Here is a 14,322-nt window from a genome sequence, read left to right as displayed (position 1 = left end):
CTCTAGTGGCCAGTCGATGAATTGCAGTTTAAATCACTTCTATATTGGCTGGAAAGCTGCCCCTCGGTTCGAACCCAGGGAACACACATACTAATGAAAAAATGTTTGTCACTTTGGATAAAATTATCTGCCAAATGCATAAATGTAAATTTTATTTTCTTAAGGGGGCATAAAATGTAATTTAGAAATAATGGTGATCTAGAAAGCTTTTTTGAACGAAACCTTCCTCTATAGAGTGAATTGACATAATGTGGATACATCTTTGAATTTCATACTTTTGTGATATGTGCATGCTCTTGGATGATTGCTCCACCTACATATATGACTGGACATTTGAGAGGTCATGTTATGTTTTTTTTGCGATGCCATAGTTTCACTTCATGTGTTTTTGGGGGACATACAAACACTAGACATTAGTTGTCCCGTAGGAAGTGTCCCACTTTACAAAATCATATTTGGCTTTTGCACAAACATTTTTTACCAAAGGATAAAAGCACACTCAGTTTAAAGGTATTTATTGATAAATAAATAAGCATGTGGAAACAGATCCTGTGTAATGTATTGTATATTGTGCAGAATAAAACATTTGTGGCAAAATGAAGCTTCAAATGAAGAGTTAGGTTCCAAAACAAGATAACTCTGTTTATTATTATGTTATCATGTTTTTATTGTGCTACTTAGCTGTATTTTTTTAGCTATGAAGGCATAAATCAAAACAAACTAACTGCAGTTTGATTGATATTAATTGGAATGCACAATAAAAAAAAAAACAAGACAAAAAAAACGTCAAAACATGACAAAAGAGTCATCTCGTTTTGGAAACAAACTCTTCAAATAGTTGGGCTCTGAATTTTGTTGTTATAATTTCATGCTAGAAGAAAGAGCAGTTCTGTTTGTCTGCCTGTCTGCATTTCAACAGTTTGAGGAAAGTTTCTATCTTGTGAGCGTCTTTCCTAAAGCAGTAGAGGACACTGTAGTCTCTCCTCACAGACTCAAAGATGTCAGGAGACCCCAAAAAATCAGACATACTGGCAGGGCCCTCCGACAGTAAACTACCTTCACCAAGTAGCTGAGAGAGAGACAGAGAGCACAAATAAATGTTTGGTTATCAGTAATACATCAAAAACATTATTCAGATTATTCTTTGAAATAACACATGCTGAAGAATTAAAACACAATTTCTGCGCCCGAAAATCAGTAGGTGAGGCGAGTAGTTTGTCCGAATATACTGTATAGTATTCTTAAAGTAGCGGGATGACCTGCAAGTGTGCCTTCGATAAATACTTTACTAACTCGTGAAAGGAGTCACATAACGAAGGAGATGCGTCGGCATATTAAAAAACAAAATGTCAGAAAGCAGTAACGCTGCTCTATTCAAATGTTAATACATAAGGAAAACAATTGTCCCTTGTGGTTAAGTTGCGCTTGTTTAACATCATCTGAATTACGTCACTTGTTAACAGTTTATATGACATCATAGTTATAATACAAATGGCATGTGCTGTTTAAACGGTTGTTGAGTAAATACTTCATCTAATTAAATCAGTATTTTAGATGCAGGGAATCAGACTGAAATTGACATTTAAACATGAATTAAGAAATAATTAAATTAAGTAAATATAAGTAATGTTGATTTCATGTTAACTTTATAAAAAGGTTATAAGCTATTTGAACTCACCTGTCTGATAAGTACTAGTACACCCTGTTCTAAGCTCATGAGTTTGATAGATAACCATTTGGTTCTGTTGAGCAGCACACTTGGCACGTTGTCATAGTTCTCCAGAGATCTCTGTAGATCCGCTAGTGGATCGATCCAGAACTGAATCAGAATCAGTACAGAGTGTAGAAGCCATTTGTCCTTGAGGAAGAAAAAATCACATTTTTAATTGAATTGAAATGAAAATTTGGTCATCATTTACAGTCATGTAATTCCAAATGATATTTTTTTTTTCTGAAGAGTGTTTATCTCTGTGCTTTATTATAATAAAGTAGTTTAGGACCAAGGGCAAACTCCAGATAAGAACTAAAATTCTTATCACTATATTTCTAGTCTTTTAAAGCCAAACAATAGCATTGTGAGAGAGATTAATATTTAAGTTGTTTTGTCATCTATCTTGAGGGCCGTGGTCCACCATTCATTTACATTTTATGGAACAGTCAGCTTAAATGTTCCACTATATATAATTTTAGTGTCCTTTGGACGAAAGTTAAGGTTTTAAAAGACCTAAGGATGAGTAAAAGATGAAAGCATTTTCACTTTTGGGTGAACTTTTCAAGAAGATAACTTCACAAATCTGTATTTTCTTTTGAAGGCAGTCCATCAGTGGTACTTACAGAGATCTGCTGGATTTCACTTTTGGATGCTGGAACCGGCACACTTCTGCGTGCACACATGGTCCCTTCATGAAGGTATGAATTCATTACTGATAATGGAATAAACATCTCCTCCTAAAACATTAAAGAAACATTTAACCACTTCATTTTTTTAAAAAATACACTCTAAAAATATTTAAAAATTGTCCCTAAAAGCACACATTTGCATCAAAAGAGTTCATATTAGTACCTCAGAGGTAAATGCATTATTGGTACCAAAGAGTGCTTATTAGTACCTCAAAGGTACATATTGTTACACAATGTATACATATATGTACAGTATCTAATGGTTACTTTCAATAACAGGGACTGTGTAATATCACTACGCCTGCTGCAGCCATGTTACGGCAGCAAAGTCCTTGATTATTACGCCAGAATGAGAGTATAGTTCATAGCCATATCTGCCTAGAAAATCGCAGGTTTTAATTTTCCATCGGTTATAGTACACGATGTAACTACAAAAGAGTCACGTTTTAGATAGGAAAAATATCGAAACTCTTTGGTTATTTTTTAGTGCGATGCTAATGGTCTAATCAGATTCAATGGATTATGCTAAGCTATGCTAAAAGTGGTACCGTCAGACCCAGAGATCAGCTGAATGAATTCCAAAACGGTAAAAATCAAATGTTTAACTCTAGGGAAGCTGGAAAATGAGCATATTTTCAAAAAAAGTGGAATGTCCCTTTAAGGGTTTTTTTTCTCCCAAGAACTTTATTCCCACAGGGTTTTCCTAGGAGTTCATTCAACCCCTTGAGAGACAGCTGACATTAGCCTAACTTGAAACTTTTTTCTATACATTACATTATTACTCCGCTCACTTGTACGGTTCAATCTGAGCTGTTTTTATTAATGTAAAGCTGCTTTGGAACAATTAAACAATTGTGAAAAACGCTAGGCTATATAAATAAAATTGAATTGAACTGAATTTAACCTCTTTAAAGGGTACTGCTCCAGTGAAAGCTTGGGACCATTTTTTGACCATTTTTTAACTCGACTGGTATTTTAATATTATTATTTGACATCATGAGTTCACAAATACACATTTTAATAAAAAGTAAATTATGTTTCATTATTTCAGTAAAGCACAAAACTAGATGTCACTCACAAACAGCATTTTGGACTCTTCTGAGATGCGATAAATAAGCTCTGCGTGTTGAACGGCGCGGTCCAGAAGTTTCTCTACTGAGATGGTACAGGGAGTCACATCAGATCCTTGGTCTGAGCAGTCAAGAGCAGGTATCATCATGGCCTGTAGTGCACAGACCACAAACCCCACACAAACCTGAAAAACTTCACAAAGGATAGGAGACAAAAGGAAAGAGGTTGTTTAGGAGGTGCAATTATTAATCACTCATATATTGAATATTTGTTACCCTGTCTGTGAAATCCAAGCTCATAATCTAATAGTGAGACATTTGATTTTACATTGATTTCAATCTTTGACATGATGTTACTCAGTCAATATTAAAGGGATAGTTCACCCCAAAATGAAAATTCTGTCATCATTTACTCACCCTCATGTTGTTTTAAACCTTTATATGAGTTTTTTTATTTTGATGAACACCAAAGAAGATATTTTGGTAAATGATGGTAAGCACATAGCTGCCGTAACCATTGACTTCCATAGTAGGAAAACAAATATTATGGAAGTATTGTGATAAATGATAAAGAAGATATTTTGATAAATTATAAAGCACACAGTTGACAGTATCCATTTAATTATTACGTATTTGTTTTTCCTACTATGGAAGTCAATGGTTACAATCAGCTGTTTGCTTAATTCAGTTTTTTATTCAATTTGATTTATGTAGCCCTTTTCACAATTGTTTATTTGTTTCAAAGCAGCTTTACATAAATAAAAACAAGAAAACAAACAAACAAAAAAATTAGCAAAGTACAGCGGATAAGATTAATCCGTACTTATAAGCGGAGTAATAATGTAACGTATAAGTAACGTAATGTAACGTAGTTCTAAGTTAAGCTAAAAAAAAACCTTGAAAGAGAGCCAGAACTAGCAGGTCCTTTAGAATATATTATAAAAGATAATATCTTTAAATTATTAAGACTTTTAATTCACTTTTATATATAACTGCTTCCTTTACCTTTTTCATTTTAATTCACTATATATATATATATAATTAAAGTGAATTAAAATGAAAAGGTAAAGAAAGCAGTTATATATAAAAGTAAATTAAAAGTCTTAATAATTTAAATGAAAAGGTAAAGGAAGCAGTTGGTTGTCGCTGGGCAGACTTGGGTGATCCAGTAGAAAAAATACCATACTATAAGATTTATTAAAAATTAAAACATTTAGAAATAAAGGAAAGCATTTTGACATTTTGATAAATGCTTACCATTATTTATCAAAATATCATTTTTTTGTGTTCACCAGAACAAAATAATTTCATACAGGTTTAAAACTATAATTATAAAAAAAATCATTTTTGGGTAAACTATCCTTTAAATATATTAAGGTTATATTTTCACAGAATTATGTAGTTGATTTTATTAATAAAAAATATATTTTTTATTTTTAATAATGTATTATTATTATGTAGGATGATTTTATTTATATATATATATATATATATATAAAAAACATTAAATCACAAAAAATGACTTTAACTGGGTTTTTATAGGCATGATCACATTTTTCTCAAAGCAATTTGCATGTCATATATCATCATTATTTTCTTATATGTAGAATATAAATATCTCTTTTGTATAAAGATTTCACACATTTAACAAGATATACTTCAGCCAGCCATAAATAAGTTAGAGCAAATTTTCAAACTAATTACTAAATGCCCTAATTAGTAAAAGCCACATAATTATTTTCTAATTATGAATATTGTCTTTAGACAGATATGAAGACCTTCTTACCTGCAGTTTGCTTCATTTTGCCGAATCAAAGAAAAGTCTCGTCTGAGTTCTGGCTGTGGTTCTTTCACAGTAACCTCTACCTTTAAATACTCAATGGGCTTTATGAATTAATCAAACAAGAAAACAACTTAAACGCACGTAATGGTAAGTTGATATTTGTGACAACGTGTGACCACTCTGATTTTATGCATCATTCGTTGTATGCGTCAGTAGTGTTTATCGCACAGTAGGACTATTTCGGTTGATTTCGATAGTTAAGGTTATTATAATTTAATTACAAATGCTGACTAGTTACAGGATCTAAAAATACTTGGGCTCATACAAGGCGGTTTAAAGCCAGAGGTGTCAGACCACATGAAAATTTGGAAGTTTAGGATTCGGTACGAACGTACAATATGATGTTAAATAAATGAAAAATATTTTCTAGGTCATTTGTTAAAAGATTGAATTCGTGACATGATAAATATATTTGTATAAAAGCTCATTGAAATGATAAGATGCTCCTTGGAACGTTCTCAAATTATTCTGGAATAACATGGATCATCAGGTTTTGGCAAACTTAAAGAGCCAATGGACTCTTCAAAATAAAATTGCTTAAAAGGTTCTTCAGAGCGATGCCTTGAACCATTTTTTAATTTCTTTCATACATTTTTATTGTCTGAAGAAACCTTTGTGAAACAGAAAGGTTTTCTTTATGGTACCGTTCAGCCACTTCTATGGCATCATGAACCACCTTTATTTTTAATAGTGTACAATAATAGAGAGATTATTACTAAACTATATTAAAAGGAAAGTGTTAAGTAATCATTTAAACATCTTTGATGTGGTCAGAATATCAACATAAGGCATTTTGCAGATAAAAATAGCATGAACAAACACTATGTTATTATGTAACAATGTTTCAAATGAGCAACAGATAGTCACGTGCAGATGTCTAATTATTTTATTCATCGTTTTCCTTTCCAGCAAGTGTATCCACCAGGCTAATGTCTTAAGATCTTACAAGCGATCAGGTATCCGACTTCTGACGTTGTTCATGTCAAAGTCGTGGGGTCACATTTACTTCGTGACGTAGGTAAGGATCTTTCCTAATGACATTCATAAAGAAACAGATTAAGCAGAACAGCATTTTTGTTTTAAATTCGGCTTTGGTGGTAACAGAATAACCAGAAACTTCTGTTTACACAGTCGAACAAATTGTTAAAATATACACGTGCGCAGTAAACTTTAAAAAGCTCCTCTTATATTTAGGTACAGATATGTATACATTTGGTACCAATATGTACCTCTAAGATACTAATATGTATCTTTAAAGAGGACATATCATACAAATCTGAGTTTTTCCATGTTTCAGTGCTATAATTGAGTCCCCAGTGCTTGTATCAACCTAGAAAATGTAAAAAAGATCAACCCAGTAACTTAGTTTTGGTAAACCATTCTCTGCAAGCATGTGAAAAAATAAGTCATTGAAATTTGGCTCCCCTTGTGATGTCAGAAGGGGATAATACCACCCCTTAATCTGCACTATCCTACCATGACACTGCCATTTATTGCAGAGATCAGCTCATTTGCATATAAAAGGACACACCCAAAATGGCACATTTTTGTTCACACCCACAAAGTGGTAATTTTAACATTAGATTATTATTATTATTACCAAATATTTATATGGTATTTTGAGCTAAAACTTTACATATGTACTCTGGAGACACCAAAGATTTATTTTACAAAAAATTATTTTAAAGTCCTTAAGTTGCTAATAAGCACTTAGGGTACAGTCCTAATTTTTTCTGATAGTTGTCCAGCTGTTGATGCAATCCTAACATTTTTATAACTAACTATTTCTTTTTAATAAGCATTTTTCAAATTTTACAATAGTAGTCAAGTCAAAACTATGAATGAACATTAATATAAGCATATAAGTATTTTGTATAAAGCAAAAAATTTATACTAAGCTATAATATACTTAAAAGTAGCCACCCTTGCTTGGATGCAATGCACCTTTACCACACACACAAAAAAAATGCTGGGTTATTTTCAGCGTTGGGTCAAGAAAAAGGACAAACCCAACCCGTTGGGTTGTAATTTAACCTATTGACCCATTGTTGGGTCAAACAGCAACGGCTGGGTTCGTCCCTTTTTGATCCAATTCTGCAAACAAAAGTTTACACATCTAAAGAAAACTATTTTTATTAATGCCTGAAAGAAATATGTTTTGTACAGACATGTAACTTTTCTTGTCTACTTCAGGAAAGTCCTATATCTTACCTTTAGATCTTAAAAAGATACATCAAATATCTGTGATATCCAAACTTTTTTATAAATACACAAAATAGGCATCCGTGTTAAGATTAATATGTATTAAGGTTTTCTGTATGGCACGCATTAATGAAATTGTCCGGCTGAAATATTTGAACATAGCCGTCATGACACTAACACAACTGTTTCATTGTCAGTCTGAGTCTGAATACGGTAGCAAGGGGCTTGTGTTAATCTCTAATTACTTACAATCCTGCAAATGCGTTTCACACAAATCAACTTACAGAGAGATAATTGCAATGCCAGTGTCAGGTCAAAACCTCAAGGGCACGACAGTGATAGAAGTTAGAAGATTGCGAATTAGAAACTGGAGACATGAGATAAACCCTACAGGCTGGTGAACAGACAGTGATATTCAGAGAGCCAATCGAAAGTTAAGATCAGAGTTTGTAATAACAGAGAGAGAGAATTTTGATTAGAGCACAGACACACATACAGAGATAACAACAAATACATAAACATGAATAACATTTAGTTCCTCTGAGATTCGTTTTACACCCCAGTTCTCTATCATTCTTTTTTTTCTTCTCGCTTTGAACTTCTTGACAGCATTTCAAAGGCAAGCACATTATCAAATATGAGAAAAACTCAGCTCACCTATACTTGACAGAGACGCTGTATAACCGTTATGGATTTGCACTGCAATTGTGTCTTAAGAGAAGCTCTGAATATTTGATCCTTTTTGTAACAATGCTTTATACCTAAAAGTGCACACATACTGATAAAACGTGACCCTGTCTGTGAAATCCACGCTAAAGTCTCAATTTAATTAGAATTTGAATTCAGTCATTATTTATAACCTTTCTTAGTCAATATAAAGATATCAAGGTTATATTTTCACTGAATTGTGTAGAGGATTTTATGTAGAAAACATTAAATTACAAAAACAACTTTAGGAGGGTTTTCACATGCATTTTCACCTCAAAAGCAGTCATTAAGTTACATTTTTATATATATATATATATATATATATATATATAGGTGAATAAATAAGCTTTCCATTTTTGTATGGTTTGTTAGGATAGGACAATAATTGGCTGAGATACAAATGTACAACTTAAAAATTTAAAAGTCTAATGGTGCATTCACACCAGCCGCAAAGAGGTGGCAAAAACGCGCTATTCGCGCTTAGTTGGACGCTTGAACATTGAGTTTACTCGCTTAATTTGCGCGTGAAATTCTAGTTATTTGTAACATTCACACGGAAATCCGTGTCATGGGAGGGGCTTCTGTGACTCCGCTCGCTTCCTGTTATCACGTCACTACTACCCTGATTGGTTAATGCAGCGCGGAAATCTGCCAAAGTTCAGATTTTTGAGCGTTTTGGGCATTTGATGCGATTAATGCATGATTCGAGTTAAAAAAGTGGAACTTTGGTGGATATTCGCGCCGCGTTAACTAGGGGTGTAACGATTAACCGTGAAAATACGCATTTTCTCAATGAATGAATTTGAATGAATTACGGTGAAATCCTGGCACATCCGAACGCCAGGGGGCGCTCTCATGCAGGAACTCCCTTTGCAAACGCTATTCCAGGAAATGTCTACAGCAATATTTATATGCTGTTCTTCAAATTGTTTCAGGTATTTTCATGATGATAAAGAATATTTTGAATGATTTTTATTTAATGAGTGTTGCTTTTTTAAATGCACGTTATAAACGACTATATGATAATGATTTTAGATTGATAAGGACTTCCTACTGACCAAATGCCGTAGTACACGCACAAGCTGTGCATGAAACAAAGAATCGCAGCCTTGCGATTCAGAATCGATTTCAGACAGGCATTTTTAATGGGACATGCAATTTAATCGTTACATCCCTAGCGTTAACCAATCAGGAGATTGCTCTAGTAGTGACGTGATTACAACTTAATGAGCGGAGGCAGAAATATGAAACAACAATGGAGGACAAAATCATCATTGCTGGATGTGGACACCCGGAGCTGTACGACACATCTTCATACTTTTATAGAAACAGGAATATAAGGATCCAATACTGGGTACACACCAAAAGATCTTATAAGATTTTCAAAATATGATAGGCCACAAACATGAGGATAAAAAAATCCTAGATTTAACCGTTTCGCTCCTATAGTGTGTGGTGTGCCATGATGTGTCAAAGACAGCACACCACACACAAACATATTTTCAACCAGAGTCTCGACTGTGAACAAAGGAAATCTCGCAAAATATCACGAGACTTCAGAATAAGCATGGCGGATGATATGCAGGATGAAATTTCAATGATAGTGTTTGGAATGATTTTCCCAGAAAATTCAAGGGAAAACAGAAAAGGGTTTGGGTGAAGTCATGGAGACAGCGGGAACATGCTCTGTACAAGTTCACTTTGCATCAACTTCACTTTGTTCTGCACCATGACTGCTTCAGTCTTCCATCATCTCGCTTTCTGATTGGATATTGTTTCATTTCACGTGATAATCTCAAGAGCGTGCATGCTTTTGTCCTCATGTTAGATATATACGATTCGCAATCGGACCTTAGGATCAGGTTCGGACCCTCTTAACACACCTCAGACCAAGAGAAAATCTGATAAGATAAACTGTAGAACCATCAAGATAATCGGGACATAGCTAGGATTGTCGGAAGGGGGGAAATCGGCCAAAAATGAGCCCGATTATCTTTTGGTGTGACCCACTTGGAAGAAAGTGAGTGAGGAGGTCGGACAATCTGATAAGTTGTAAAAAACTTTACTCTTTACTCAATTTGAGCTATATATATAAACATATTGAGAATACAAGCAAGCTAAAGCCGGGCAAATTGAGTGTATCTGAATCTGAATGAATTGAGTTAACTCAAAATGTTAAAATTTAGCTTCCAAAATGTTAACTTTTAGTTAACTCAAGGTTCCAACTCAATAACGTGATTTATTCGCTTCATTATTCGCGTTTGGTGTGAACGCGCAGGCTGCAAAAAAATCTAAATATTGATAAAATGGTCTTTAAAATTGTCCAAATAAAGTCTAAAGCAACAAATATTAATAATAAATAAAGTATTGATATATTTACAATATGAAATTGACAAGATCTTTAAATAACATAATGTTTGGCATAAAAAATCTACAATTTTGACCTATACAATGTATTTCTGGCAATTGCTACAAATATAACCGTGTTACTTATGACTTGTGGTCCAGGGTCACAAATGTAAATGCATGACAAATGTATTATGCAATGTAAAAGTAGCATCTAGTGACCAATGAGGCTTTACATAATGATGGTGTTTAGTATGTTAGTACACTTTATAGCCATGCCCGCTGGTTTGCAATTTAACCCATGTTGTGTTGTTTCAACCCAAAATGCTGGGTTATTTTAACCCAATGTTGGATCAAATATAAACACTTTCTGGGTTAATTTGAACCCTTCTGCTGGGCTCATTCCTTTTAAACCCAACGCTGGGTTGAAATGAACCCAGCATTTTTTAGAGTATAAAAGCAAATGGCTTTTCAGCATGTTCGAGTAAAATACATAATTTAGTTTGGTAATGTGACCTAGTAACAATGTATCTGTGAAAACCCAGCTAAAGTGATTATTTGTGATTTACTGCGCAAAATCATCCTGCATAATATAAAGAACATTCTGTGAAAATATAACCTTGATATCTTTAATATTGACTGAATAAGATCACGTCAAAGAATGAAATCAATGATTGAGATCAAACGTTGATGCTCTCAGCCTCATAATAAGATTTCCCAGACAGGGTCACGAACGTAGGATCTCGGTTCTGTCAGGAACTTGATAGTCTTCCACTAGGTGTCAGTAAAGGTCTGGCAGGATTTGACAGATGGTCTCATATTCATCAGCTGGTGCGCGGAGGGGCCCGGGATCATTTGTGCAGAGGAGAGATGTCACGTTAACAAAGACAGATTGTGAAATGATACACTCTATCAATCAGACGTGGAAAGAAGGAAAACAAATCAACTGCAGTTTAATGAAGAATGAAACGGGAGGGAAATGAAAGCGTAAATGGAAATGTGTGATTACCTGTTGTACTATCGTCTGTGCTTGCTCTCTTTTAATTGAGGCATAGAAATGAGCTTTACAAATTCATTATTTTCAGTACATCTTGCAAGCGAATACACAAACTGGGTCTGTTCACTTTTGATGGAAGTTTACTTGATTGCCAAATCAAATCAGACTCTCTTGTATAGCATCTACATTTTTTATTATTGGTTGTGGGTATCACTATAAGGTGTGAATCAGCTCATAAAGCCGATTGGGGTCTATTGATTCGTGTTTTGAGTATAATCCATTTCTCTCTCACTGGTTAATTCCCCGCTGTTCTCATTGGTCTGCATGCAGGTGAATGAATCTGTTAGCCGGATAATGATGGCGAAACGATTTGAGAGGATAATGTTCTCGTCCTAATGCTGCATTTCCTCATCCAGTGGTCATAGAAAGGCCCGGAAGAAACTCGATGAGCACCTCTCAAAATAATTGGTCATTTCAAACAATAAACCCAGGACCCGTGGCCTAGTCCTTTCTTTTACCGTGCCGGACTCTTTAATGGGCAGATTTTTATAGCTGCGCTGTACTTATCTTCCTCTGATCAGTATTTGCTCTGCAGAACTATCGGATAAAGACTCGCTGGCAAACAGCTTGAAGCTGCGACACTGACATGATCTAGTTGTTTCATTCTGAACTAATGCGTGTGTCATACTGTTCACATTCGAGATGCGCGCTGAGACGAGTCCCCGAACAGTGAGGAGAGCACACAGTGCTGGAAATTATCGTTACATCCACTTATTGTCAGGCATATAACAAATAAAGCAAATATGCTCCCTGCTGTAGGGTCATTTCAAGAAACCGGGGCCCTTTGTGTCCCTCATTAGCATATGCTTAAACGATGATGTTAACAAGAAAGACCTACAACTGACTTTTACCAGGTGTTATTAAAAAAGTTTTTATGAGGATGCATTTTTCAACTTCTCACTGCTGTATCAGCAAGTATGCACATTTAAATAGCAGACATGTGTTTATTTATTCTCTCTCTTTTTGTATGTCTGTCTCGCTAGCTGCGTTTTCATTCCCCTTCAAATTGTGCAAATAGCGAATTAAAAATGCACCCAATGGAAACACTGCAATTTCGCATAAACTCCCATATAATGAAAAAAAGTTTTTATTTTGAGGCGAGGTAAAAACCATCAAGCACATGACATCAAAATACTTTATTTGGATTTAAGTCGCTCTCGTTGTATTTTGATGTAATCCGTATGTTGTTCTGCGCGGCGCCGTATACACGCGTTGCCATGCTTTTTGGAATGATCGCGAGATGATTTAATTCGATTTTAGTCGCATAACATCAGTTAAAGAAATAATAACGTAATTTCGCAATAGTTTTTTTAAATGTGTACTTGCATTTTCACAAATGTTTTTTTACAGTGTTGAAACGGCGGCTGGCGTTTGTTTTTAATTGTTTCCAATGGAAGCGTCGCGCTTTACAAAAAGGCAGCAGCTAACGTTTTGTTCGCGCTAAGTGCCGTCACTCCGTGAGTAAAAAATTATCAACTTTGGGTGAAACGCTCTGCTCGTCAATGTCACTTCTCACTCAGCCGTCCAATCACAGTGGAGGAGGGGCGGGACAAATATCACAACAACCAATCAGCAGGTCAACGACTGATAAACAAAGCAGAGGTATCATTGCAACCAAAGTGCTAGGAAGTGCCTACAGTCAGCGTTCGCCTGGCATTTTCAGCCGTGTTCACACTTTGGAGTACATGCCCCCTTTAGTGTTAATCACCATTCAGCCCCTTTTCATAGTGGCGCTTGTCAGTGGACTCATGTCCTGGTTATCATTGGTTGCCATAGAAACCTGCGCAGATGATCAGCATGTGACATCAAAGTATGCAGAGAACGATTAAATAGTAGTACTGTTGTGCCGCCCGGGTGATATTTTGTTTATCACACAACAATCGATGTGAACAGTGTCGTATGTGGAAATGGTACTGTATTTTTCGATCTAACTTGGCTGGTGCTGCGTCTTATAGTCAGGTGCGCCTTGTAAGTCAGTATGAATTAATTTAGACATTTATGAGGCTAGAGACAACATTACCGTCTACAGCTTCTGTATTTATGTAATTCAATGGATTCAGTAATGTGGAATGACGAGTATGCGAACTTTGCACTAGTTGGCTTGTTCGGTTAATTTAGACTATTCAACCCTCCAGGTAAGTTTTGTAAGCTATGGTTTATCGTTTAAATAACTGATAATATAACTTTAACGTACAGACATCTATCCAGCCTGCTGTTCTGTCTGCTATTGTTTAGTTGAATAACTTGCCTTTCCAGATTAAGGGCCCTATTTTAACGATCTGAAACGCACGTGCGAAGCGCAACGCGCAAGTGAGTTTGTGGGCGGATCTTGGGCGCTGTTGCTATTATCCCGGCGTGAGAAATAACTCTTGCGCCGGGCGCAAATCAATAAGGGGTTAGTCTGAAGTAGGTTCATTTTTCATAGGTGTGGTTTGGGCGTAACGTCAAATAAACCAATCAGAACGCTATCCAACATTCCCTTTAAACGCAAGGGCGCAAGTTCCGTGGCGGGTTGCTATTATTATGACGGATTTACCAGGCGCACGCCAGGAACGGTTCACAGCCGAGGAGACCGACGTCCTTGTACGGGGGAATCCCAAGCTTGCCAGCATAAATCGGGCACGCCGTGTAACGGGAGGTGGATCTGCCTCAGGACTTGACGCCAGCAGAGGACATCGCTGCATCCACCCTCACCG

The 14,322-nt window shown here is 35.5% G+C and overlaps 1 protein-coding gene across 1 annotated transcript; it reads right to left on the bottom strand.

The window, feature by feature from the left end:
• Positions 1 to 871: 871 nt before the first annotated feature.
• On the bottom strand, positions 872 to 5,272 carry smtlb (somatolactin beta). Its single transcript, XM_065257053.1, has 5 exons — positions 5,257 to 5,272; positions 3,479 to 3,663; positions 2,335 to 2,448; positions 1,679 to 1,858; positions 872 to 1,069 (listed from the first exon to the last, which is right to left on the bottom strand). The coding sequence occupies exons 1-5, from the start codon at positions 5,270 to 5,272 to the stop codon at positions 872 to 874; spliced, it is 693 nt and encodes a 230-aa protein (XP_065113125.1).
• Between the last annotated feature and the right edge of the window lie 9,050 nt (positions 5,273 to 14,322).

The sequence above is a fragment of the Paramisgurnus dabryanus genome, chromosome 10 (genome assembly GCF_030506205.2).
Source record: "Paramisgurnus dabryanus chromosome 10, PD_genome_1.1, whole genome shotgun sequence".
In the NCBI taxonomy this organism is placed as follows: Eukaryota; Metazoa; Chordata; class Actinopteri; order Cypriniformes; family Cobitidae; genus Paramisgurnus; species Paramisgurnus dabryanus.
This window is presented reverse-complemented; position numbering and strand designations above follow the sequence as displayed.

Excerpts from the sequence above, each read along its gene's own strand:
- smtlb (XM_065257053.1), bottom strand. Across the intron at positions 2,449-3,478 it reads AAGAGTCCAAAATGCTGTTT|GAGGAGATGTTTATTCCATT; the intron begins GTGAGTGACATC and ends TTAATGTTTTAG. Across the intron at positions 1,070-1,678 it reads TACTAGTACTTATCAGACAG|CTACTTGGTGAAGGTAGTTT; the intron begins GTGAGTTCAAAT and ends TCTCTCTCTCAG.